Below are 24,226 nucleotides of genomic sequence, written 5' to 3' on the forward strand. Positions count from 1 at the left end.
GATAGTCAAACATTGTGGGAAAAGAAAACTGGCCTCAGGAGTTGAATAGTATGTTCTCAGAGAAGCCTGTGAGCATATTTTATTTTGTATTCTCTGACCTAACTATGCATCTCTGTACACTAGGGAACATATACTGTACTCTGTGAATGAAGGGCTACCAGATGATACCAAATTTCCTTATATGGCAATCTGACGGCCCGGCCGTTTTTCACCGAGCTCGGTGGTTTAACCTCGGCCATTTCCGAGCTCAGTGCTTCAACAACAAACTCGGTCATTGAACACTCAGCTCGGCCCTTTAACTGGGCCCCTTAACACTGAGCTCAATGCTTTGATACTGACCTCGGCGGTTTTCACCGAGCTCGGCGCTCGAAACCTCGGCCCGAGCCTCGGCCATTTATCCTCGGCGCCGAGCCCGGCCAATTTTTCTCGGCCACCGAGCCTAGCTGTTTAACCTCGGTGGTTCAATACTGTGCTCAGTGGCTCACTATTGAGCTCGGTGGTTTGATACCAAGCTTGGTGGCTCATCTCTGGGCTTGGTGGTTAAATATTGTGCTTGGTTGTTACAACTAACAATTCTTGTTGTTATATTACTAGTGTATCAATTCTGAGGGGTCTGGCTGGTTTGGGAGAAGCCTGGCCGGTTGGTTCATCTGGGGTCCGGCTGGATGGTTAGAAACTAGCCCGGCCAGACCATTTATAGCCCAGACTTTGCAAGGCTTCTGGCTGGCCTGTTCACATTGGAAGTTGGGATTTTGCCCGGCCGGACCGTTTCACCTGGGGGCCGGCCAGACGTCCAAAACCAACCCCCGGCCAGGCTGAATCATTGCTGAGTGCTCCGGCCGGACCGTTAGTGATGAGCCTGGCCGGACCGTTGAGAGCCCAAATTTTCAAGGCCTCCGGCCGGGACACTGATCAAAGGTCCGGCCGGAACGTTGGGTATATGTCCAGCCGGACCGTAGGAAACGTAAATTTTTCGAGGCCTCCGGCCGGACCGTTGACCAGGGGTCCGGCCGGAATGTTCGATAACAGTCCGGCCGGACCGTAGGAAACCCATATTTCTCAAGGCCTCCGGCCGGTACGTTCACCAGAGCTCCGGCCGGAACGTTACCCAACACTCCGGCCGGACCAATCCAAACCACCACCCTTCCTCCGGCCGGTTCGTTGCTGGCGGCGGCCGCTCCAAACGGTAGACCCGGAGTGCTCCGGCCGAGCCCGGGTACACCGTTAGAAACGGGCCAAATGCACTCCGGGTGGACCGTTCGAAACGTGATTTCCCACTCAGTAGGCTCGTATGCCAGTGACCACCCTCTCAATCGCCATGATGACACTCGCCTCGTCACACTTGCCCCAGTGTTGATAGCATGTGTAGACAACTTGAATGCTATATTTTCTGTACCTCACGAGAGAATTTGTGTGAAGAGCTGCAAAAACAGAGGGGTTGATTTGAATGTGCGTGTTGGCGGATTTGCTGGTACAAGTGTTGGCATCTTCAACGCACTGACAAAGTTAACGCTCTAAACCACAAAGTATTCTCAATGCTTGTGAATTTGATGAAGGCCGTATAATCACTTTCGATGTGTCTATAAATATTACAAGTACTTTACAGCTACTCTGCAAGCAGTGTTTTGCTCAGGAATCACAATGGAAGTACTTTTGGTAGTTGTGGCGGATTTGGAAAATCACCAAGCGCTTGGGCGCTCAAAGTGTTTTTCCTGATGTATCATGTTCTAGGACTGTCCAGATTCCCTTCCGGTCCTGTCCAGTCCTTTCCAGTACGTTCTATCCATGGTGCAATCATCGCATCATTGCTCATTGCACCATTACGATGTCATGCTACTACGCTTACTGTACAATCATGTGATGGCTCTCTCATGTGTATATATACTGGGCTGGATGCCCCTGTAATGTAACGATCTCTCCTCTCATTCTACGCCTCCTGGGTCTTCCCTCTCAGTAGCTTTGAGATCTGTTGTAAGTCCTCTGTTCTTACAGTCCTTTGTTTGCTCCTTTGTAGTTTTGCCTTCAGCTACGCCACACCACTCCTTGTTCAACACATTGTACTCCGAAGAAGATCATCCCGTCGCACCAACGCCTAGAACATCCTCTTTGTCATCCATAAACACCGACGGTTTCCTCTCGCTCGAAGCTCAGCTGCTCACTCAGCAACGTGAGGAGGGACCACGCGCATCCTCGTTGACGCGACCGAAAAGAACACAAAAGCCACACAAAAACCCAACCGTGAGGTCCAGCAGTGGTATGCGAGGCCTCTGCGTCTATGAGATGTACGGGGGACTGTACAGTGGTCTAGGTAAGAAGGAGGAGGACGGACAAGACTCCGAACGACGCAGGAGGGCTTCGAAGATGTCGAAGACTGTTCGAAGACGAGGGCTAAGCCTCGAAGGTAGGTGGGAGGGTTTCGACAGGCGTGTCGAACGAACGGTGACAAGGAAGGCGAGCAACGGCAGGAGAAGAAGTGTAGAGCCTCTCGGGGCAACTACGAGCTGGCGAATGTACTGGCGAACTGACTGACTGACTTCGAACGTACTGACTGACTGGTGAACTTGCTGACTTCGAACGTACTGGCTGACTGACGAACCTCGCCGGTGCGAGGTGAGACTGAGAGGGTAAGGGGTCTCTGAGATTCGAAGGGAACAAGTCCCCAGGTATATACAGGAAAATACGGTCCGAAGACCAAGAGAGCCAAGGGAAATCCAAGAAATGATGAAGGAGAGTGATAAGGAAAACAACCAATCGGAGAATGTCACAACGCTCGACCCGGACCTACTAACACATGAGAGAACCCAACTCGGCCTTCTGCAGGTTCCGCATAACGGGCGACCGTCCCCGAACGGCGAAGGTCATAACCGGAGCTGGTGACAGTCCTCGAAGATATGAGACAGCCGCAGGAGTTCGCCTGACTTACACGAACATGCCGCACCTCGACCCAACTTCCGAAGTGTATGCTGCCCGCTACTATCGCCTCCTAGAGGTCCTCAAGACCGAGGGACTTGTCGAGCCGCGATACGATGCCAACAGTCCCGGAGAGTGGCTGGCTTGGGCCCACGGAGTCCGTTGGATGATCGTACGTGCCTCCGAACTTAGACTATCTTTCAAACCATCGAACCGACCTTCGAACAGCGATTCTTGTTCGAGTCCCGCAGCCGGGCCATCATGCTGGCGAACAATACGCTTCCTGCTCCTAGGTCGTTCCCCGAGATCGACGAGTTGATGTGTTACCTCGACGAGGTCTTCCACCGCGATGGCAACCAGGGAGACATCCTAGGATCGGCCTACCCTACGATCACATGGTCCGAGACCTTGGTACTGCTCAAACAGACCAACCAGGCCGAATGTCGTCCTCTCGCGAACCCGCAGTATCAGCGCGAGTCGTTGATCCTTTCCGACTTCCGCCAGCTGCCCGACAACCTCGAGTCCATGGGTCGGGCGATTCACAACATCGCTGTCGACCAGCGCCGCACGCACGGCACCCTCGTCGGATTGCTCGAAAGCCTGCTCGAACACATCAACACCGACCGTGGCTTCGACGCCGGCCCGTCTGTTCGTAGGGGTAGGGGTGGTGGACATGGGTGTGGGAGTCAAGGACATAGATACAAGAGTTGCCGAGGCCGTCACTAGTTAGTTTGACCTAGCCGTGTACTTGTCCGTAGTCCTACCAATGTAGTGACTCTTCTAAACCGTGTAACTTCGCCACTAAGGGTCCCGAACACGGATGCTTGAGCTTCGAACATCAGGTGGTTCCCTCGAACGGATGGGTAGCGCGTCGACTGTACTGACTTAGTATACCGTCGTATCGACCGTAGATCGCGTTTTCGGTGGGTAGGTGAGCTAAGGGCTCATCATCGTCGATCGTAACAAACGCACCATCCTCTCGTGCAGAGGAACTCGTCAATCAGATCTTCGGTTGATGAATTCTGCAGGTTGTCTACGGTCCTGATGGGGAAGTGGTCGGATATTCCGTCGGTATCAACAACAACGATCCCAACCGAACCTTCCTCACCCCGTCGGAAGTCCCACCAGCCGTCCTTACTCAAAACCGCGATGCCGCCATCTATCGATATCGTGCCAATCGGGTGTCGATGGACGCTCCTCACGTTGGATCTCTCACAATACTCGCCAAGTCGAATGAGAGTTCTAGCTCGGATGACCAACCGGCAAGCCAACAATCCTCTCCCTGGCACTTCGATAATGATCTCAATGATCTTTACGCGGACGGGAATGACAGTGGAGACAAACAGGATCCTGAAGCTTAGAGGTCAACGCGGATGTTGACCATAGGAAGGGGCTTATGTTACCAGGCGCCATGTTACGTACATTTCATTTTCTTTTACTTTGTATCTCTAACCACCTCGCGTGCACAGGGACCGGTTATGTACTCTACCGCACCCAGACTACCATGTGATAGCTGACTCTTGCTGACTCCTTTCTCCATCATGATTACCACTTCCTTCGTCAGGGATGACACATCCTGACTCATGCTTACTGTACTATCTGACTCAGATTGTTTCTCTTGTATATATACGTGTACAGTAGGGGTCGGACTCTTCAGTTCGACCTGGTTAGCAATCAACGCTAGCTTTCTCATACTGCTACCGCTTCGGAACTCGACCAGGACAAAGGGACTTGTGTCCTTCCTAGGTCTAAGAAACAGAACTCCTCTTGAAGTTAGTAGCCTTGTAAAGCTTGTGGCTTGTAGTGTTCCACTTGCCCAGCTTTGCGTAACAGGATGTGCACAGGTTGCGGCACATCGGTGGCTGCTCAGAGGCAAGAGTTCAGGCTCTGCCATGGCCGACTTCGGCTGGTGGCTGAAAGTGTGACATCTGCCAGCAGCAGAGATTTCATTCTATAGCTCATTTATCACTGGAATGATGGTCTCAGGGGTGGTATAGACTCAATACATTGTGCAGAAAATGTTTCATGGAGATACAGTCAGCGCAGCCCGAGATATGCCCAGGGTGCTGACTTCTAGGGGCTGCTGACTGACTGGTCCAAAATAGTATGCCATGATCCATCCCATGCCTGTACACAAACTTTGAACAATGCTAATGTTTCAGTGTTGCCTGCTGGGCCATCCCCCCCAGTGAGACAAGGACAGTCACTATGCAACTCATTGTCTGGCCATGATAATAGTTTCCTTGCAGTCAGTTATGATTCTCGTTGTGCAAGCCCAGCCATAAAGAAGTGCCGGAGAGTTGCAAGTCAACGCAACTTAGGGTGAACATGACGGCGGATCGTTCGCCGACCTGTTAGACGTGTTCACAATCGCTTCGACTGAAGGATCGGACGCCATCGGATACACACCTAATGCACAAGAGTAGTAGGGAATACAGACCGTAGAACGACGTGCGACGACGATGATGAGAAAGTGTTTGATCAGAAGCCCCTCCCTCTGCCCCTCCCCCTTCCACGCCCACGACCGCGCTCGACCCCTCGTCCACGACCGCGGCCTCGCGCCTCGTCCTTTTTCCTGTTCTTCGGTTTCGGGGCGTCATCGACGAGCAAGGTGTCGAGAGGAAGGGCGTCGGGGAGGACGAAGTAGCGAATGTTGTTCCCGCGAATGGAGAGTGAATCCAAGGACGTAGGCTCGCGGTTGCGGGCGGTCATTTTGACGGTCTTGAGATGAGTGTTCATTTGCATGTCCACGCCTGCTCTTGGTTTGAACTGGAGACGAGCGGACGAGAAGGAAAACGCGTACCTGTGATCGTGCCGTGGACGATGGAGCCGTTCTTGAGCTCGACCGTGACCGTCTCATTGTTCAGTTTCATCAGGAATCTATCGCCTTGTCAAACGGCGGTACCTATGCAGGACGCAACACACACCTTACGAGCTTCATGGTGGGGGACGACGACGGGGACGATGAGGGCGGCGGCGACGGGGAGGATCAAGTCAACGCGGTGAGACGCCAGTGCACGTGATGCGGGTCGCGCCGGGAGAAGAGAGAAAAAGCCGGGGAGCCACGCGGGCCGGCAGCGATCGCCCGCAGAGTCAAAGCGCGGCCATAAGTAAAGCGTCGTCGCTGCCGTCGCCTCGTCGCTGCCGCCGTCGTCTTCGTCCCACCCCCGCCCTGCAGCCGTGCCCTGAGCTTAGGCCTCTCGCTGAGGCCGTCACCCGACGCCATCATGCTGCCCAAGGTCGCAAATCATCTTCTGCACCACACCGCGCGTGCCATATCCGTCGCGCAGAACCAGACCGGCCACACCATCCGCAATGTCCTCCAATTGCAGTCGTCCTCCACACCGTCCACCGCATCTGGCAACTTCGGCGGCTGGAATGGTGCATCTTCCTCCCACTCGAATTGGAATGGTCGCGGTGCTGGCTCTGGCGGCGCTAAATTTCATCCCGGCGGTCGTTCATATGCTGGATACACGGTGCGTCGTGCAATCATCTTTCGAAGCTGTCCCACTCAACTGAGCTTATCCCTCAGGGTGCTGGCAGGGCTGTGACCCAGGCCGAAACCATCTCTGTGAATGACCTCAGCCAGTCCGCTGGCGATGATTCGGACGATATCCCTCCCGGCCTTCGTCGCGGTGCTCACTCTCCCAAGAGTCATGGTTCTTCCCTACCACCTCGCGCCCGGTCTCGTGCAGGTCTCACCGTCGTCCGGACAGTACAGTCTCACACAAAGTCTAACCGACCCTTTGGCGGACAGGTCGTCGTCGAGACCTCCTCAACCAACGCTGGATTGTCGACACAAGCGACCGCCCTGCTCCTTCACAGGCTATCTGCCCGAGATGTAACCGCTCGCCCGTATTCCACAGCCTCTAACGTTCAGACCGTCAGCGACTACCTCGATGTCGAGTCTCCGCCCTCTTCCTCAGCCAGCTTACAGCATTCGGACGCCTCGTATTCCAGGCCACCCTCTCCAGCTTCATCCTTGCCCACACCACCTCCCGAGGACGTGGAGGAGGCGCCTACCAATGAGACCGCAGATTACAAGGCTTTCGAGCACGCTGCTCAGAACAAGGACGCGCAGAAGGTGCATGACCTCGTTGAGAGCATGCACTCTCGTGCGACTCGACCCTCCGTCCAACTGTACAATGCAGCGCTGTCGTCCTTGCGGGCAGTCCGTTCTCCTCACCAATCCCTACGGTACGTCCTCGAGCTCTACAATGCAATGCTGGCCCGCTCTATCGCCCCGAACTTCAAGACGTACACCACTCTTATACAGGCGTTCACGGAGCGCGACCGTGATGTACAGGAGGCATTGCAACGTCTTGAGAGGAATGTACGTTGGCAGACGACCCTCGGCGGCACAGAGTCCATTGCAGACCGGAAACGCATCTCGAACCTACGCGCTGAAAACAATCTTCGCCCCGCCATGACGCTATTCCAGACAGCATGTGCTATTCCGCACACGAAAATGCCCCGGGTTATCTATCATGGTCTTCTCGAATCCTGTGCCAACCACGCGAACGTCGACGCCGCTATCCACGTTTTCGCCCACCTCGAACGCCGCAGGGATATCCTTCCTACTGCGCGTACCTTCCACCTACTCATGTCCGTGTACACCGCAGTCGCGGACTGGCAGAGTGCGAAGGACGTATTCGAAGAATTTAGGCAGGCGTGCAAATCTGGAAGAATCGGCGCCGTGCTGGATATTGAAGGCAGCGCGGAAGAAACTCACCGTCTACTGCGCCTCACTCGTATCAACGTCTGGAACGCCATGCTCGAGGCGTATGTACGGAGTGGGCAACACACGGCTGCCCTCGGTTTACTGGAGCAGATGCTTGACACCAAGGCTGGCGAAGCATTCGACGTTGCCGACGTTCCTCCTCCTTCTCCGGGCACTTTCCACCGCCTGATCGCATCGTTCTGTCAATCCGGCGAGATCGGCACGGCTCTGGCGTGGTTCGACAGGCTCTTGCTGCAAGACGTCGCTCCCCGTTCGCCTGACGACGCGTCGGTGAGCCCTTGCAGGCCAAACTCCTCCACGTGGGCGAGCATCATCGAAGCCGTTTGTCTGGATGGCCGAATCGATGACCTCATGAGGGTCATGGCATCCTTCGAGCGGCTTGCTGATCAGGACAACCTGATGCTCCACAGAAACGACATTTACCTGGTACTTCAGACGTACTTCCGCCATCTCTCGCTGCATCCGAACCTCGAGGAAGCTCAGGTCGTCTCGATCACAGATGCAATGTCTACTGTGATTGCACGTTATGGACCTGCAGTTCTTCGGTGTCTGGTGAACGACGACAAACCGCGTGAACTATGCGTTGCCCTTCCGCATCTGCTTTTATCCAAGGGAAGAGCGAAGGAAGCATGCCGCTTGGTGCTCTCCTACGTTGCGTTTGAGGGTCAGGAGCGCGGTGCGCTCTCCGAGGAAGTGACTTCGAGGCGGAAAGCTGTCCGTGACTTGGTACTCGGGTTCTGTCGACGTTGTTGCACGGAGACCGACGGGAAGCTATCCTTGCAGGAGGTGATTGGTCTCGGCAGACTCTTCTGGGTTATACGAGAGGCTATTCCGGCTGATGTGGCAGCATGGAGCCTGCAGGCCTACGCAGCAGCTCGGTCCAACGCTGATGAACTGCGTCATCTGACATTGGACGATTGGACATTCGTGGCCTTTGTTGTCCCCGAAGTCGAAGGCATCGTCGCAGTCGAGGACGTTCTCGGTGATATGGAACGTATAGGCATGAAGTTGACAAGCCTTCCGACGCATAGCCGTATCCGGCTGTTCACCCGGCTGCGTGACCAGCGGAACGAGTCTCACGCATCCGAAACCATGCACCGTTATGACCCTGAGGCGGAGCACATCCTCAATCTTGTGGCAAGCAAGGACGCCAACCGCAATAATCTCGTCGAGCTTGCCCCGCCAAGCGAAGATTCTCCTGCCCCTCCGTTGGCCAAGGTGCAACACTCTCACAGCGCATTTGTCTCAGAGTTTTGGCCAATCCCCAATGCACGTATATCTCCAGCCGTCGCCTATCAACGGTTCGAAGCCGGGCGCGCGCGGAACGTCTACCCTTACCCAGTTGTCTTGTCTCGCCTGATAACCACCCTTGGTCGCGATCGCGAGATAGAAAAGGTGCGAACATTGTATGACAGCGCTCAGCTTGTCTTGCAGACATACGAACACAACAAGGAAGAACAGTCGTACGCTTGGTTCCTTGTCGAAGACAGCATGGTCATTGCTCTCGCCCACGGTGGCGAGTTGGACGCCGCTCACGTTCATCGGGCCCGCATCATTGAACACGGGGGAGTGCCCACTGCCGACGCGTATGGTGCACTGATTCACAATGTCAAGGACACGACGGATGACGCTTCCAGCGCCATCGCACTTTACCGCGAATCGCGCGAGCGTGGTGTTATCCCTAACGTCTTCATGTATAACACCATGATCTCCAAGCTCGCGAAGGCGCGCAAAGCCGACGATGCCATTGCCCTGTTCAAAGAGATGAAGGCCAGTGCTATCCACCCTTCGTCGGTGACCTACGGCGCAGTCATCGCAGCTTGCTGCCGGGTAGGCGATGTCGCGTCTGCAGAGACGTTGTTCACGGAGATGGCTGCTCAACCTAGCTTCAGGCCACGCGTCCCTCCCTACAATACAATGATGCAGTTGTACACAAGTACGAGGCCCGATCGTGCCCGCGCCCTTCATTATTTCGACCAGCTGGTCGCTGCAAGAGTCAAGCCTAGTGCGCATACGTACAAGGTTAGTTCAGGCTCTCGATCGTCGACGCCGATGCTCATGCTTCCGCATTGTAGCTTTTGTTGGACGCGTACGGTTCCATTGAACCTGTTGATTCAGCTGCCATGGAACGGGTCTTCGGCGAGATCACGTCCGGACGTAAACCGCTCATACAGGGCACCCACTGGGCCTCCTTCATCCATTCCGTCGGATGCGTGCAGAAGGATCTGGACCGCGCTCTCGCTTTGTTCGACTCGGTCGCCTCCCATCCCTCTACGCGTCAGTCGGGCGCCCAGCTGCCGGATGCAGTTGTCTTTGAATCGCTGATCAACGTTTTGGCTGCCCACCGCCGCGTGGACCTCATACCAGGCTACGTGTCGCAGTTGAGGACTTACGGGATTCACATGACGGCCTACATCGCCAATCTGCTCATAAAAGCCTATGCGTCAGCGGGGGACATCGAACGCTCGAGAGAAATCTTCGATAGCCTGGCTGATCCACCTGAAGGCATTGCAGCTCCGCACAACCACGCTCCCCATGATGCACAAAGCAGTGACATCTCACAGGTCCCCGTTGACGCGCCAGTATATCGTGAGGTATGTCAATGAAAGTTGTTTTCTTTAGACTCACGCTGATATAAGGATAGCCCTCGACTTGGGAGGCCATGGTGCGGGCAGAACTGGGTCACCGCAACCGGGATAAGGCCATCGCGCTCCTTGACCGAGCGCAGGCAAGGTTCGTCATCACTTTGCTCCCGGAGACGGCTCCGAGCTGATTTTGATTGTATTAGACAATTCCCCCCGGCCGTGTTGAATCGCATTAGTGGTATCCTCCTCGACGATTCGGTGTCTCCTTGGGCTGAGCCTGAGTGAGGTGCTGAATGTTGAAAGGGCGCTTGCATTCGGGTTGTGTTCATGTATGCTGCATCTGTCGTCCCATCCATCCATTGTAGCATAGTCAACTGCGCTGATACTGTATCACCTGGCTAATACGGACGAAAAGTACTACGGATTATCCTAGAACATGACGATGTCACGACGGCAAACGATATATATATAAATGCTAATCTAGCCTGTCCGATTTGCGATAAACCCCATGGCCTGCATCAACGTCTGAGCTGAAGAGCCGTCGTGCAAGGAAAACTACGACAAGTATACCGAGAACAATGAAGGACAACGTGCGCCAAGGGTACAGCAGCACAGACGACTCGATGGAAGTCAACTTGCCGTTCAGGTACTGCCACCTACGTCAGATTGAAGGATGATAATATGAGCGAAGAAACATACCCGAGCCATGCGTTCGACGATGTTCTCTGAATGTTTGTAGGGGATCGTTGCTGCTTGTGCGCCTTGGATCGCGGAGAACACGCTGGTGGTCGTGAGCTGGATCTTCACGCCGTATTGATCCACGTCGTAGTAGACCAAACCCTGCGGAGGACCAAAGAAGGTCACCAACGCCCTCCCGCATACAGCCTATCAAAACACCTACAGAGTGATCCGCAACGACGACCTGGACCTCCTTGTCCGCCTTGATGCCGTACATGCCCTTGAGCCACTTGGCCCACTTGTCCGCGTCCATCCAGACGAACGTCACGCCCGGCCCGCCCTTCGCGTTCCGCCACTGCTTCGCGATGCGCTGGACGTCGTCGGCGGTGGCCTGAAGCTGCGTGGGGGGAGCCGCGGCGAGGACGACGAGCGGCTTGTGGGGCGCGTTCATGACGTCCTGGAACGTGTCCGAGTCGAGCGCCATGCTCGTTGGGAGGCGGTTCTTCAGCAACTGTGGGACGTAGAAATTGAGTGCTGTCGGTGTGATTGCTGGGGAGTGGAGACTTACCCAGTCGACGAGCGCGACCTTGTCGCTTGCCGACCGTGTTGCGGGGAGTCGGTAGACGGTGGCCGGGACGGCGTCGTGGTCCTTCAGTGCGAGAACCACGGCGGAGTCAGGTTGTACGTTGAAGTGTTCGTACAACTGGGGAGCCGCCGACGTGAAGACTGGGGGCGAGCCAAAGAGAGCCTGAGCGGCTTCTACGACGTCATTCTACTCAAGATTTAAGTACGACGCTGAGGATAATAAATTGACGAGCTTACAACTACGGCGCCGTCAGAATAGGGATGAAGCAGAAGATACAGTACGGGATACTCCTCGATACGCGCGCTGAGGTCCTGGTAGAACAGCTCCTGGATCGGCCTACGAGCGACTGGGATGAGAAGATATGCGGATCAGATACAACGGAGAACGCACGGCCCGGAAACCTTCTCCGCAAAGGCCTTCAGCTGCTCGAGCTTGCGCCCGCTAGTATACTCGACCTTGCCTGCGCCCTTTCCTCCGTAATATATGAGCTGCGGGAAGCCTGGTACGCCCTCCGCTCGGCATAGCGAATCGTGGGCTTCGCAGTTGACTTCAGCGATGGCGAGCTTGTGCTGCATCTTCCCTGCGAGCTGCGCCCAGATGGGCGCCAGTTTTTTGCAGTGCCCACACCTTGAGTACGACGGCTCGTCAGAGTGTAACCTAGGATCGCGTTGAGAACATACCAGGGCGCGTAAAACTTGACGAATACGTGACCTTCGTCCACCGCGCTTTGGAAGGTCTTGTCGTCGAGAGCGAGCACCTTCCCATCCGGGTTGAAGTCCTTCGCAGGAACAGCAGGCTTGTACGTATCCCTGTACTCTTGCACTTTGAGCTGGGGTACAGGGTCGGGTACAGCAGTAACAACCGGAACCTCGGTCGTCTCAGGCAGCACCGGTAGCGAAGTCGGCTCCGCGTGCTCGGAGAGGTATGATGTGAGAATGTCATAGGATCTTGGCTGCCGGTACATTTCGACGAACGCGCCATCGCGGTAAAGATTCATTTGAGGGTACCCGTCGACGCCATGGGCCTTGCAGAGGTCTGCGCAGGATGAGACGGCGTCTCGCGCTCGCATGTGTGCTGCACTCACCGCCATGAACAGCGCAATTCACCTGCGCGAGGTGAATGCCCGGGTCGGACATGTTCGCGTTCTCTTGGACGAGCTGCTTCCATGTGGGCATGAAGTTGCGGCAGTGGCCACAGTACGGCGAGAAGTGCTCGACGAACCTGTCCGCAGAGCACGTAAAGTCATTGCTAGCACCTTTGAGGCTCCTGCGACGTACCATACCCCATGCGCGACCGTCTTGTCGAAGTCGTCGGGAGTGAGCACGAGCAGTTCTACCTCGTCCGAGCTGACCGGAAGCGCGGCGATGGCGAGGGTGAGTGATGCGAGGAGCAGCGAGGACGGCAGCCGGAGAAGGTTCGCAAGCCGCATTGTGGGCGACGAGACCAGCGTCGGGCGAACACTGAAGTATCAGTAGGCAAGAGGGGTGAGCGGAGAAGACAAGAAACACGGCGGTGAAACGCGCGGAGACAGGCCGAGCGCAGCCACCGCCAGATGGAGATGGACTCCTTTCTCTACCCCCATCTCCCCGCCCGCGTCCACCTCGCCCTATTCGACCATGTCTCCAACGCTGCGCACATCAGAGAGCGCATCGTCCGCGCAAGTCAGCTGGAGGGCCCCGAAGGTGACCGCGAGCGCGAGGCCGTCAACTTCGCGTTCATCGACGCCCGTCTGGTCGGTTGACTGCTCCCATCTGGCTCTGTCCGTATCTAACAGATGTGACACTACAGATTACCAGCATGCTGCATCTGCAGACTGCGATCTACCAAGCCATCCTGGCTGAGGTCCAAGGTGCTCTCCGCACGAAGACTGTACACTCCGAGATCCTCTGGGCACTCAGTCCCAACAACAATGTGTGACTCGCACGCCCTATTCTCCTGGTCGACCTTCCGCTCAGATGAAATGGCATGACATAGATCACTGAAGCTATCAGGCGTTTCGGAGTCTCGGACAACACCACCGCCCTCATCGTTGTCCGCGTAGGCCCCTCTGGGGTAACGGACATCGAGGATCGCACGAAAGCGGTCGTTACAGGCGACCTCCTCCCTCTCTCGGACCTCACTAAGCTCACTGACTGGGCAACTGTCAGGAAGGTGCGTTCTTCGAAATGTCACTGTTCGTCGCGTTAATATGTCTACCCCGCAGTACTACAAGCTGAATGCCGACCCTGCGCTGAAGGCACCAGGCATGACCCCTGCACAGCAGCAACTGGCTGCGGACGAGATCGTCGTGAGCACGGTGGCCATGAAGAGCGTAGCTACCTAAATACCGTACCGTGGGCTGTCTTCGTGGGTGAATCGTAGGCTGTACGCAGCTTTGTAGCAATAGCCCAACCCCCAATGTAGAATATCCCTATGCATGGCCTTCAACAATACTAAGATTTCAAGATGTAAGAGACGATCGAGACGTCAGGCTAGGCTGCGAACGAGATCGCCTCGGTCACGGCTCGCGCGCCTGTCTCGTGTATATGACCTTCCTCCAGCGCGTCGGCCGCTTCTCCAACCGTTCCAACACCATCCGCGCAGACATACCACAGATTCGTCTAGCATCCTGAGGGTGTCTCGCCGTGCAAGCCAAGATGTCAAGAGCTCTGAGAGTAGCACGCTCACTTCGGACTGCCGCTGCACGTCCTGCCCGCTACCCATGTTCGCGCCTGGAACTCAAGCCACCATGCGCGAGACATTACTCACAGCCGACGCAACAGACCTCCTCAGGAGAGAGGGATAGGTCCGCGGTCGGGGTGAGTGCTTCACCTGTCAGTCTTGAATTATAGCCGCACAGCTCAAAACCAGGTCTTCACGCCAAAAGCTGCAGCTCTGTTCGTAGCGACTGGCGTCGGCCTCTATCTGTACTTCAGATATGAGAAACAAAGCTGCAGGAGCAAAACGTGTGTTCCCAAGTTCGCGTCTCCTCAGACATCCTCACCAGGGTACGTTCACTAGAGAAAGAGCAAGAAGACAAGCAGGTCGGACGGCCGCACGTCGGCGGAGCCTTCACCCTCACGACACATACGAGCACACCCTTCACCGAAAAAGACTGCTCGGGAGTTGGAGCCTCATCTACTTCGGGTTCACGAACTGCCCTGACATCTGCCCAGAAGAGCTCGACAAAATGAGCGCAGCAGTCACCGAACTAGGTGCGTTCGCCCCGTTCTGCCTCACTGACGGACTCCTCGCTCACACGTCCCTCTCTCACTCAGACAAGCAATTCGGGCCGGTCGTGCAGCCCGTCTTCATCTCTGTCGACCCCGCGCGGGACACCATCCCCCAAGTCGCACGCTATGTCGCGGACTTCCACCCCCGGCTCGTTGGGCTGACGGGCGACTACGCGGCGACGAAGGCGACCTGCAAGGCGTACCGCGTGTACTTCTCGACGCCGCCGGACGCGAAGGCGGACGACGACTACCTCGTGGACCACTCGATCTTCTTCTACTTCATGGACCCGGACGGCAAGTTCGTGGACGCGTTCGGGAAGGCGAGCTCGGTGGAGGACGTGGTGGCGAGGGTGCAGAAGGAGATCGCGCTGTGGAAGGAGCGACGGGGAAGACGACGTAGTGTTCCGCCGTACCTGTAGTAGACTGCTCTGCGCCCTTGGTGGCGGATACACCCCCTTCTCAGAAATGATGCTGCCGGTTGACAGTTGCACACACGTCGACCTATGCCGCGGGTTGAGCAGCACTGTCAATGCACATTGAACAAGGGTAGACCACAATCACTCCTCCGCCTCTAGCGCAGCCACCTTCTGCTTCGAGAGCACCTTCATCCTGCGAACGTAGCTGCGCGACCCCAACTTCAGTTCGTCTCGTCAGACCATCTAATAGTACTCACTCCTCGTACTGACACCTGGAGCACCGTCAACATATGGCAGACGCAGCTAAGATAACTGAGAACTCACTTCTCATACGAGTGCCTCTCGTTCTCACATTCCCATGGCAGATAGTACTTCTGTTTCCGGCAGACATTCAGAGGAATGAGCAGACTGCGGGTGACACGAGATCGCAAACGGTTCTCTCAGTTCAATGATGTACCGCAATATGGGAGTACGCACGCAGAGCATTGATCCCTCCACGCGACAGGGATCTTGTTCTGCTTGAGCTCCTCCTGGGATGCCGTGGTCGAGGACGCCATGAAAGTGAATGGTGTGGATGCGGCGGCGAGCGTCCGCCACAGCGCACTCGGTCGAGGCGGCAATTCCCGGAATAAGACATGCTCATAGGCGCCCTCTGTACAGTGACTATCCCAGCCATGCCTAAGAGCCTGAGAGTCCGAAGACCTTGCGTTGGGTGAAATACAGCTCCGATAGCTCATCATAGACAGCATTGGCCCTGAACATTGCAAGCAAATATCCGACGATCGTGAAAAGCGTAGTCCGCGGTGACTGTGTACGGACAATGATACAGACAAACGGCTTTCTCATTTCTTGTCCTTGTCCTTGCCCTCCTGCTGCTGCATACTCATCGCAATTGCCCTCGCAATCTCGTCCTCCTCCGACAACTCCTCGTCAGCGCCCACCATCTCCACGTCCCCTTCCGACATCGCCAGCGCCTGCTTCAGCATCGCCTCTTCCTCGTCATCTGTCGGGTCCGCGGGGACCGACGCAGCAGCAGCAGCAGCAGCAGCAGCGGGCGCCGGTGGCGCTACCTCTGCTGGTGCTGCTGCGGGTGCAGACGAACCTGACGCCGAACCGCTGGCCTGCACGGATGCGGCCTGTCGTGCTTGCTCCTCCTCCAGTGACATGCGCAGTGCCTGCGAACAGTCAATCTCTGTGATAACACCGAGTGCGACGACGTACCATCGCCAATTCGGGGTCCAAACTTGGGTCGACGCCGAACTCGAAGCTCGCGCCGGCCGCGGGGCCTGTCGCGTCGCCCATGGCCTCTTCTGGGATGCCCCGGTCGCCCGCCAGGATTGGTGATGTGAGGACCATGTCCGAGAGCAGATGCGGGCCCGGTGGCACGGTTATGAGATGTCTGCGGACGAGAATGATGAGCAGCGCGTCCTCACGAGAATGGCAGAGGCCGCCTACGAGTTGTCTCCGCTTGATGCGTTGTCCGCGAACGCCTTTAGCACACTTCGCTCGCCCTCCTCAATGCCATCTCCGAATGCGATGAAGTCCACCGCAACGTTGTTCTTCTTGAGCTTCTTCGCGAGCCGGATCATCGCCTTCTCGTCTGCGCCCTGGCCCTCGAGCGGCGAGCCGACGAAGACGACGATGCGCTGTCGGAGGTTCTTGTTCTGTCTGTGTTTGAGCGCGAGCTGCGCGACGGCGATGGCAGTGGGGATGTCCGCAGTGCCGCCAATCTTGTCTGATGTGGAGTGGAGTGCCTGCAGGATCTGGCCAATGTCCTTGCTGTGTGTTACGAGGACCTCGGGGCTATGCAACCAAGAGCCTCAGCCAACTGTGCAGAAAAGTGGGTCGCTGCGCACGCACCCCTTGCCCGCCATTGTCATGACGCCGACCGTGTTCTCCGGGTTAGAGTCATCTTGGTCTGGAAGATGGTGTTGACCGCGTCTGCCTGTGCGTCGAAGCGGGAGGGCTGGTAGTCGCCATTTCGCATGTACTCCGAGTTGTCAATGATCATCAGCGTCGCTTCGAGCGGCATGGTGGGCGAGGAGAGAGGATGAGGAGACGCGAGTGCTGAACAGTGAACGCGACGTGCAGCAGACGCGACCTCGCGCTGACGCGTCGGGCGTAACGCTCAATGACGGGCACGTGATGCATGCCTAAATAGGGCAATCCCGCCTGCTCCCGCGCTCGACGGCGGCCCCGACGGCGCTGCGCGTCGCTGCGAGCTGCGGGGGAGCGTTGAGAGGTGTCTGTCTGGCTGCTGCGGGGTCTGCGGGTGCTCTGGGAGTGAGTGAGCGGGCACAGCGGGCAGTGGAAGGCAAGGGGCCTGGCGCCTGCCCTGAAGTGGATCGGATAAGGGCTAGGGGCATCTGCGGGCAGTGTACCGCTCTTGCTCACGTCCTCCATCATCCACGTAAGTCGTCTTCGTCTCCTCACAGCCCACCGCAGTGCTCAGCATCGCTCTCCTGCGCCGCACCTATCGCGACGGTATATCTTCGCGCTGCAAACAGGTCCTTCTCGCACCCACTTTCTAATCTTCTCTCACGAACTAAGTCGCCAAAATGGAGGATGAGGTAGCAGCGCTCGTACGTGTCTTCGCGTCCTTCTCGCTCCGAATCGCTTCTCACAGCGTCTCTCGCATGTCGCCAGGTCATTGACAATGGTTCCGGCATGTGCAAGGCTGGCTGTAAGTCGTATCCGCCTGGATCATCCCATCAGTGCTAACACACGTGTCTACAGTTGCGGGTACGCATATGATGTTCAGACTTCGTGGCAAGGCATAGATGCTGAGAGATTCGGGTTAGGTGACGACGCACCCCGTGCCGTGTTCCCGTGTGTACCATCACTTGCCTCAGTGGGCGACCGGCTTACTGACGTGGCACAGGTCCATCGTCGGCCGTCCCCGTCACCAGGGTGTGATGGTTGGTATGGGCCAGAAGGACTCCTACGTCGGGTACGCACACTGGCTCTTCACACGACATGCCCCCCTATCTCACTGTGTATCTATAGTGACGAGGCTCAATCGAAGCGTGGTGTCCTCACGCTCAAGTACCCGATTGAGCACGGTATCGTCACCAACTGGGACGACATGGAGAAGATTTGGCATCACACCTTCTACAATGAGCTCCGTGTCGCCCCCGAGGAGCACCCCGTCCTCCTCACGGAGGCTCCGCTCAACCCCAAGGCCAACCGCGAGAAGATGACCCAAATCATGTTCGAGACGTTCAACGCCCCTGCTTTCTACGTCGCCATCCAAGCCGTTCTCTCGCTTTACGCCTCTGGTCGTACGACCGGTATCGTGCTGGACTCCGGTGATGGTGTCACCCACACTGTCCCCATCTACGAGGGTTTCTCGCTCCCGCACGCCATCCTTCGTATCGATCTTGCCGGCCGTGACCTCACTGAGTTCCTGATCAAGAACCTGACGGAGCGTGGCTACGGCTTCCACACCACAGCAGAGCGTGAAATCGTCCGTGATATCAAAGAGAAGCTGTGCTACGTCGCGCTCGACTTCGAGCAGGAGCTCCAGACTGCGGCGCACTCGTCCGCTCTCGAGAAGAGCTACGAGCTGCCCGACGGTCAGGTCATCACCATCGGCAACGAGCGGTATGCATATTAGACTCGTGTGAGTGTGCATGACGTTAAACTCCGGCTTCAGGTTCCGCGCTCCGGAGGCGCTCTTCCAGCCCGCTTTCCTCGGTCTTGAAGCGTCAGGTATCCACGAGACATGCTACAACTCCATCTACAAGTGCGATCTCGATATCCGTCGTGATCTCTATGGCAACATCGTCCTATCTGGTGGTACCACCATGTTCCCTGGTATCGCTGACCGTATGCAGAAGGAGATCACCGCCCTCGCGCCGTCGAGCATGAAGGCAAGTGACATGTCGGCTGTCTCACGTTCGTGTGCTTACCCCTCGTGCAGGTCAAGATCGTTGCTCCCCCCGAGCGGAAGTACTCCGTCTGGATCGGTGGGTCCATTCTCGCGTCGCTGTCGACCTTCCAGAACCTCTGGTGCTCGAAGCAAGAGTACGACGAGTCCGGTCCGGCCATCGTGCACCGCAAGTGCTTCTAGGCGCGTCGGGTGCCGGCCGTCGATGTCGAGGACGAACGTCGGGTGCGGAGTGTGGACGGGACGGGACTGCGAAAGAAGGAAACAACACAACACCGATGTAGATGCCCCCCTTACGTTACGCTACGCTACGGTTTCGCGATCTGTCTGCTTCTCGAATGCATAGCTTCCATTTTGCGCGTTAATGTTGCTGACGGTACGCGTCGTCGTCGAGGAAATGTATCATAGCGCGAGCGCGAAGAATATGATTTCGGACACTGCGGTAGATATGCTTGCGTTGTGTTGGGCGAGCATCTGGGTGCCTACGATGGTGAGGGGCACGACTGTGGTTGTCTTGTCCTTTCTTCAGGTGTTCTTGGAACTAATAGATAGATACCATCTCCAGTGCATTTCTCAGGTGATGATCTCTTGTGCTGGACATGTTCGCCAGGCATTCAATGACTTTCATTCACATTGCCTCAAACATCACTTCCTGGCACATTATTCATGGAACTAATATCCACATCATGACTCGGATTGAATGATGGTTGTCTACAGGTGTAGATTACAGACAGACAGATGCTCTTGTCTAGCTTCAATAATGATAGTAATAAGAATTATTTGAAACTCTTGTGAACAAGATCCACATGTCAGAAGGATTCAAAGAGTCAATAACAAGTGATGAACTGGACTACAAAGCTGGACCAAATCTCTTCACTGATGCTGGGGATTTTTCAAGTGTCCTGATGCCCTTCTGTAAAGCATCCAGAAAGGATGTATGATTACAATCTGTTTGTCTGTTGGCTTGAGAGGCTTCTGTCTGAACATAGATGTGACATGACAATGAAGTTGTTCATCATCAATGTCTGTAGCACCCAGATATCAAGAAGACTCACAGGATGATATCTTCTTGCTAGGTTAGCATCCTTCAACCCTTCATGAGCTCCCATAATTGCATGTTCCAAGGACCTCATTGTCTCAGCAACAATCTCAGAGACATGCTGTTCAAGAAAAGCATCTGTTCCTTAATCTCCCATCTCCATGGCCCATGACAGCGGCTGCCTGTCTTTGCGCTGCAGTATGATGTCCTTTATTGACATGGCACCAAATACTTCTCTGTACTGTGTTCTGAGGCTTTTCGGGCAACCTGGAACAGTCAGGAGCCGTCGCAGTACAGAATACCCCAAGACGTAGCCAATTGACTCAAGGTCATGGGCAACTGTATGCTTGAGTAGACTCCGGGTTTTCAACAGCTCAAGAGCCATGAAATGAAGTGTCCCCTAGAATAATTATGGGTTGACGGGTACTGTGAGGAAAGAGAGGACACCCACTGTTATGGCTACACCACGAGGTTTTGTCTCCGTAGGTCTCATGTGCGCGTGGACAGCGGGCAGCGTCGCGATAGCATCGCTCCCTGCCCCGACGGCCTTCTGCCTCAGCTTGGCACTGTTTTCACGGTCTAGATGACCACGCGCATTATTGTTGACGTAGGCCCTGTCGAAATCGGACAGAAATCCAAAGGCCTTCGCGGAGGGACCTGTCCAGAGCAACAGGTTCCCTGGACTGATGTCACCGTGAAGGATTCCTTTCTCGCATAAGTACTCGTGAACTGGGAAGTCTCCATGAACCGTTAACGATAATGTCCATAGAGTATAAACACTCACCCTCGACGATCGCATAGAATGCACGCAGGAGCTGGAGCTCATCAGTGTACGTCCAAGCGGCTCTCCGACGGTGGAGAGGACGATCCGGTGGAGGACCCTCGGGTCCTCGTCCTCGGGATCCCCGCGTACTTTTGCTGTAGACAGCTTGCGCAACGTCGAGCCATCCTCATACAGGACGTCGCCGCCAGACATTAATCCCGCCACGCCCGGCGGGCAGTCCTCGAACCCGCCGACCAGCCTATACACATCCGCTTCGGATGGTCGCCGCCGCGGATCACGCCACGACGACTTGAGGACGTGCAAATCGCCTGAAAGCGCGCGCCCATTCGCCGACTCTACGACCTCGACCACTCGCCAGACCGTCGTCGCTCGCCCGATCAGCGCCGCGGAGACCCAGATCGGGGCTCCCACTGTGCACCACGTCCGTCTCTGGTCCGTGAAGGGGGACGAGATATGAGGGATAGCAAGTGTCGTCCTGGGCCAATATCTTCCGGCTGAGCTCGTCGGGGATAGAGGAACCTCGCACGCACTCCGCCAACTCCTGGCGGGAAACCGGCGTGACGGAAGGGCCTCGTCCCAACTCCCTCTCGCCCAACAGATGAGCCAACGCGCGGACGACCCGTACGAACGTCCTTGCGTCGGGCTGGCCGGCCGTCCCACCTCGGTTATCATCGACGATGCTATGCAGCGGAGAGAGCAGGACGCCAGCGTGATCAACGATCACCACTCGAAAGTCTGTCCCCGTAATTAAGAGCGCGACACTGAACAACGAGAACGGGTGGCAGGCAAGGTGTACGTGCGCGTAGTCCGCGCACTGCAGCACGGCCGACTTGACCGTCGCGCTGCCATCCACGGGAGGGGAGCCCTCGTCCGCGTCGCCCCTAATCATGGCGAACCCTACGCGACTGTCCCATGGATGCGTCTGTCGACCGTCGTTGAGGAGGTAGAAGTCGGGGTGATCGTCCGGGAGGCTAGGGAGATAGGCTTCCGCTGTTGCACTCGGAGTAGAGAGCGGGCTTTTCCCTGAGTCGACGAACCGGCGTCGTGGCCCGTCGTGGCCGTCAAGATTTGTGAGGAAAGTGAGCACGCGATGCTGGAAAGGGCGGTAGGTCAATGAAGAGTGCACGATGTCAGCGGCGGGACATGTACCAAGGGGTCATGCATCCGCTCTTCCACGGATGTCTCTATGCGCCTGCGTTCCACCTTCTCTGCATCGCTTTCGCCAACGTTTCTGGGAGGAATTTCGCTTTCGCGACCGATTTCGAGGAGTCTGTGGAGGTCCCGAGCCTGCTTAACTTGGTACCGTTCATGGCAGCGCTCGATGACCGCGTCGTCCTCGTCGTAGATGCGCAGCCGCTCGAACACAGACGCGTCATCGTACTTGACGCGGCCCAGGAGCTCATCCTCGAGCGCAGCGTGTACGGACGAGTTATGTCCTGGGCGGCGAGGTGTGAGAGAAAAATTGGACATCGGGTTCGTTAGAGGCGGGAGATGGGTGCTCACCAAGTAGCTCATCATCTTCGTCCGACTCGGAGCAGTATTCCGAGTCTGTACTACAGGACCGTCTCCTCTTCTTGACCATGTTCGAGGCGCGCTATGGCACTTTGGCCAGTGTAACCAATTAGGCAAACACGTCTGGATAAATATGCGTTCAAGTTCGTACGGCTGTTCCGAAGCAAGGATTGTGCCTCCAGAATAGATGCTGCACTATAAGCACGACTCACACCTGTCCCGCGTCGCCTGGGAGAACACCGCTCGAACGAGTGTGAGGCGTAGGTCGAAGTTGGAGCAAAGTTCGAATTGCCCGCGCCGCGTCACGGTGTCAGCATGCAATACCTGTGAATTAATGTGCTCTCGCTGTAGACCCGCAACGTGGATATTACGAGTGTTACGGTTTGTGAATGGAGACCAATCGCGAGATGCCCACGTACATAGGCGTGATAAGTAACGCTCAGCGTTGCGTACAAGCCGGTCAGTAGCCACGCGCGACCCCGGCGCCTACGTATGCGGAGCAGGAGCAGAAATGAAAAGAGGACGGATTGCCTGCAAAGCGAAGACTGGATAGCATGTCGTGTCTATTAAGGTATACGGGTAGAGTACTATGTCCCTCGCCGACCCCGCGATACGCATCAGCCTCTACGCGCCCGCCTTCTCCGGCTGCTCCCAAGACGGGTTCCAGGGGCCGGCGTCGCTCAGCGAACACCCGCCGGCGCACTGGCACGTCCCGCCAAAGTCCTTGGGGAGGTTCTCCGCGGGGATCTGGTCGAGGAGCTTCGTCTTGTAGTCCCTGCCGAGGATGTCGATCTTGGAGACGGTGACCTCGTCGAGCCAGGGCTTGATGATGGACCAGACGGCGGAGAAGGCCCAGGGGGCGTTGATGATGTAGAACTTGCCCATCGACTCGGGGTAGCGGTCCTGGCCGATGGCGGACGCCTGCATGACGTAGTCCTTGACGCGGTAGAAGTTGGAGATGGACACGCCCTGGAGGTCGAGGATCGTGCAGGACGTCTCGACGGGGTGGCCGCTGAGGCGCGAGCACGCGGGCATGCGCTCGCTGTTGTTCTTCTCGTACTCGTACACGAGCCGCTTCAGCTGGCGCTCGGACGTCGTGATCGCGTACAGCTTCCCGATGTCGAGCTTGCCCAGCTGCTCGATGTACACCGGCCGCCCGTCCTGTGTGGAGCGCTCAGCACGGTCGCCGCAGCGAGACACGTAGTAGGCATGCACGGACCTTGTCGATCTTGTGGTAGTATTGCGGGTAGTACTTGTCCACCTCCGCCTTTTCCTGGAAGTCAAAGTTTCTGTCGCGCGATCGTTAGCGCGGATGCACCGGCGACGCAGCACGACGGCGGGAGACGCACTTCTGCAGCTCGTCTACGCCAAAGTCCTTCCTCCACTGCTCACACGCGAGCAGCATCGCCTTCGCCTTCTCCACATCAAATCTCCTCGCGCGGAGGAACCTGCACGGCCGTCAGCGCTCGGCCAGCCAGTCGGTCGGTCGCCAGCGAGGCACTCACCGCAGGAGAAGCGCATCGTCATGGCGTTCGGGGACAAAGTGGCCCTCCGTCTGGAGCTCCTTCTTGAGCTTGTCGAGGGCGTGCTGCTGGGGGACGGTGAGGTTGCCGAGGCGGCCAGGCAGGGGCTTGTAGTTGGGGTCTGTGACGCCGTCGGGCATCTGGCTCGCGCTGGCGGGCTGCTGGGGATCGGCCATCGAGTCGTTGTAGCTGGGGAGGGTGGGTGGTATCTATGTGCGGGGTGGTCGTGAGTCGTGGTCGTGGCGAGAGTGCGTGGCAGGGGCAGGGCGGCAGGCGAGGGCGCGGGCAGGCAGAGGCGGGGAGAGTGGCGATCCAAATCGGGAAGGGGGCGAAGATGATCGCTTGCCCCTA

At 56.7% G+C, this 24,226-nt stretch overlaps 10 protein-coding genes across 10 annotated transcripts; 4 read left to right on the forward strand and 6 right to left on the reverse strand.

Annotated features, from left to right (window-relative positions):
- Nucleotides 1-4,992: 4,992 nt before the first annotated feature.
- B0H18DRAFT_1037144 (uncharacterized protein) lies at nt 4,993-5,909 on the reverse strand. Its single transcript, XM_048030384.1, has 3 exons — nt 5,838-5,909; nt 5,714-5,790; nt 4,993-5,663 (listed from the first exon to the last, which is right to left on the reverse strand). Exons 1-3 carry the CDS (start codon nt 5,849-5,851, stop codon nt 5,392-5,394), a joined length of 363 nt encoding a protein of 120 aa, XP_047887870.1. The 5' UTR covers nt 5,852-5,909; the 3' UTR covers nt 4,993-5,391.
- A 228-nt stretch (nt 5,910-6,137) lies between these two features.
- On the forward strand, nt 6,138-10,521 carry B0H18DRAFT_1124000 (uncharacterized protein; the record flags this gene model as incomplete). The annotated part of the gene is made up of 5 exons (XM_048034782.1): nt 6,138-6,386; nt 6,443-9,673; nt 9,727-10,245; nt 10,296-10,384; nt 10,440-10,521. The coding sequence occupies 5 exons, from the start codon at nt 6,138-6,140 to the stop codon at nt 10,519-10,521; spliced, it is 4,170 nt and encodes a 1,389-aa protein (XP_047887871.1).
- A 190-nt stretch (nt 10,522-10,711) lies between these two features.
- On the reverse strand, nt 10,712-12,929 carry B0H18DRAFT_958667 (thioredoxin-like protein; the record flags this gene model as incomplete). The annotated part of the gene is made up of 9 exons (XM_048042717.1): nt 10,712-10,885; nt 10,936-11,121; nt 11,165-11,425; nt 11,483-11,686; nt 11,737-11,836; nt 11,891-12,157; nt 12,181-12,535; nt 12,585-12,721; nt 12,778-12,929. The coding sequence occupies 9 exons, from the start codon at nt 12,927-12,929 to the stop codon at nt 10,712-10,714; spliced, it is 1,836 nt and encodes a 611-aa protein (XP_047887872.1).
- Nucleotides 12,930-13,053: 124 nt separating this feature from the next.
- Nucleotides 13,054-13,951, forward strand: B0H18DRAFT_1037152 (CGI-121-domain-containing protein). The gene is made up of 4 exons (XM_048030385.1): nt 13,054-13,232; nt 13,289-13,411; nt 13,475-13,651; nt 13,704-13,951. The coding sequence occupies exons 1-4, from the start codon at nt 13,059-13,061 to the stop codon at nt 13,821-13,823; spliced, it is 594 nt and encodes a 197-aa protein (XP_047887873.1). The 5' UTR covers nt 13,054-13,058; the 3' UTR covers nt 13,824-13,951.
- Nucleotides 13,952-14,001: 50 nt separating this feature from the next.
- B0H18DRAFT_59064 (SCO1/SenC-domain-containing protein) lies at nt 14,002-15,346 on the forward strand. The gene is made up of 4 exons (XM_048038690.1): nt 14,002-14,298; nt 14,351-14,445; nt 14,501-14,694; nt 14,758-15,346. Exons 1-4 carry the CDS (start codon nt 14,137-14,139, stop codon nt 15,129-15,131), a joined length of 825 nt encoding a protein of 274 aa, XP_047887874.1. The 5' UTR covers nt 14,002-14,136; the 3' UTR covers nt 15,132-15,346.
- B0H18DRAFT_884459 (NADH-ubiquinone oxidoreductase B18 subunit-domain-containing protein) lies at nt 15,270-15,685 on the reverse strand (the record flags this gene model as incomplete). The annotated part of the gene is made up of 4 exons (XM_048041028.1): nt 15,270-15,333; nt 15,386-15,400; nt 15,453-15,536; nt 15,606-15,685. 4 exons carry the CDS (start codon nt 15,683-15,685, stop codon nt 15,270-15,272), a joined length of 243 nt encoding a protein of 80 aa, XP_047887875.1.
- Nucleotides 15,686-15,970: 285 nt separating this feature from the next.
- Nucleotides 15,971-17,160, reverse strand: B0H18DRAFT_958669 (uncharacterized protein; the record flags this gene model as incomplete). Its single annotated transcript, XM_048042718.1, has 4 exons — nt 15,971-16,303; nt 16,350-16,527; nt 16,584-16,931; nt 17,018-17,160. 4 exons carry the CDS (start codon nt 17,158-17,160, stop codon nt 15,971-15,973), a joined length of 1,002 nt encoding a protein of 333 aa, XP_047887876.1.
- Nucleotides 17,161-17,509: 349 nt separating this feature from the next.
- On the forward strand, nt 17,510-19,576 carry B0H18DRAFT_1037161 (actin 1). The gene is made up of 9 exons (XM_048030386.1): nt 17,510-17,538; nt 17,636-17,710; nt 17,775-17,811; nt 17,865-17,870; nt 17,930-17,957; nt 18,010-18,078; nt 18,135-18,731; nt 18,784-19,000; nt 19,051-19,576. The coding sequence occupies exons 2-9, from the start codon at nt 17,687-17,689 to the stop codon at nt 19,198-19,200; spliced, it is 1,128 nt and encodes a 375-aa protein (XP_047887877.1). The 5' UTR covers nt 17,510-17,538; nt 17,636-17,686; the 3' UTR covers nt 19,201-19,576.
- A 322-nt stretch (nt 19,577-19,898) lies between these two features.
- On the reverse strand, nt 19,899-22,627 carry B0H18DRAFT_1214928 (uncharacterized protein). Its single transcript, XM_048036604.1, has 9 exons — nt 22,567-22,627; nt 22,344-22,442; nt 21,990-22,276; nt 21,201-21,933; nt 20,922-21,148; nt 20,841-20,871; nt 20,508-20,785; nt 20,073-20,456; nt 19,899-19,996 (listed from the first exon to the last, which is right to left on the reverse strand). Exons 2-8 carry the CDS (start codon nt 22,420-22,422, stop codon nt 20,202-20,204), a joined length of 1,890 nt encoding a protein of 629 aa, XP_047887878.1. The 5' UTR covers nt 22,423-22,442; nt 22,567-22,627; the 3' UTR covers nt 19,899-19,996; nt 20,073-20,201.
- On the reverse strand, nt 22,626-24,217 carry B0H18DRAFT_1037172 (CRAL-TRIO domain-containing protein). The gene is made up of 4 exons (XM_048030387.1): nt 23,858-24,217; nt 23,702-23,800; nt 23,572-23,641; nt 22,626-23,513 (listed from the first exon to the last, which is right to left on the reverse strand). Exons 1-4 carry the CDS (start codon nt 24,049-24,051, stop codon nt 22,977-22,979), a joined length of 900 nt encoding a protein of 299 aa, XP_047887879.1. The 5' UTR covers nt 24,052-24,217; the 3' UTR covers nt 22,626-22,976.
- Nucleotides 24,218-24,226: the final 9 nt, after the last annotated feature.

Source organism: Fomitopsis serialis (assembly GCF_022376445.1).
Source record: "Fomitopsis serialis strain Sig1Antser10 chromosome Unknown B0H18scaffold_112, whole genome shotgun sequence".
In the NCBI taxonomy this organism is placed as follows: domain Eukaryota; kingdom Fungi; phylum Basidiomycota; class Agaricomycetes; order Polyporales; family Fomitopsidaceae; genus Fomitopsis; species Fomitopsis serialis.

Coding starts and splice junctions, on each gene's coding strand:
- B0H18DRAFT_1214928 (XM_048036604.1), bottom strand. CDS start 22,422: ATGGTCAAGAAGAGGAGACGGTCCTGTAGTACAGACTCGGAATACTGC. Junction 20,872..20,921: donor CGAGGGTCCTCCACCGGATC/GTCCTCTCCACC, acceptor GATGAGCTCCAG/CTCCTGCGTGCATTCTATGC. Junction 20,786..20,840: donor ATTCTATGCGATCGTCGAGG/GTGAGTGTTTAT, acceptor GAGACTTCCCAG/TTCACGAGTACTTATGCGAG.
- B0H18DRAFT_1037161 (XM_048030386.1), top strand. CDS start 17,687: ATGGAGGATGAGGTAGCAGCGCTC. Junction 17,711..17,774: donor AGGATGAGGTAGCAGCGCTC/GTACGTGTCTTC, acceptor GCATGTCGCCAG/GTCATTGACAATGGTTCCGG. Junction 19,001..19,050: donor TCGCGCCGTCGAGCATGAAG/GCAAGTGACATG, acceptor CCCCTCGTGCAG/GTCAAGATCGTTGCTCCCCC.
- B0H18DRAFT_1037172 (XM_048030387.1), bottom strand. CDS start 24,051: ATGGCCGATCCCCAGCAGCCCGCCAGCGCGAGCCAGATGCCCGACGGC. Junction 23,642..23,701: donor GGCGTAGACGAGCTGCAGAA/GTGCGTCTCCCG, acceptor ATCGCGCGACAG/AAACTTTGACTTCCAGGAAA. Junction 23,514..23,571: donor ACTACCACAAGATCGACAAG/GTCCGTGCATGC, acceptor CGCTCCACACAG/GACGGGCGGCCGGTGTACAT.
- B0H18DRAFT_1037144 (XM_048030384.1), bottom strand. Junction 5,664..5,713: donor CGTCCACGGCACGATCACAG/GTACGCGTTTTC, acceptor AACCAAGAGCAG/GCGTGGACATGCAAATGAAC.
- B0H18DRAFT_59064 (XM_048038690.1), top strand. CDS start 14,137: ATGTCAAGAGCTCTGAGAGTAGCACGCTCACTTCGGACTGCCGCTGCA. Junction 14,299..14,350: donor GGGATAGGTCCGCGGTCGGG/GTGAGTGCTTCA, acceptor GCTCAAAACCAG/GTCTTCACGCCAAAAGCTGC. Junction 14,446..14,500: donor CAAAGCTGCAGGAGCAAAAC/GTGTGTTCCCAA, acceptor TACGTTCACTAG/AGAAAGAGCAAGAAGACAAG.
- B0H18DRAFT_1037152 (XM_048030385.1), top strand. CDS start 13,059: ATGGACTCCTTTCTCTACCCCCATCTCCCCGCCCGCGTCCACCTCGCC. Junction 13,233..13,288: donor CGTTCATCGACGCCCGTCTG/GTCGGTTGACTG, acceptor GTGACACTACAG/ATTACCAGCATGCTGCATCT. Junction 13,412..13,474: donor CACTCAGTCCCAACAACAAT/GTGTGACTCGCA, acceptor GGCATGACATAG/ATCACTGAAGCTATCAGGCG.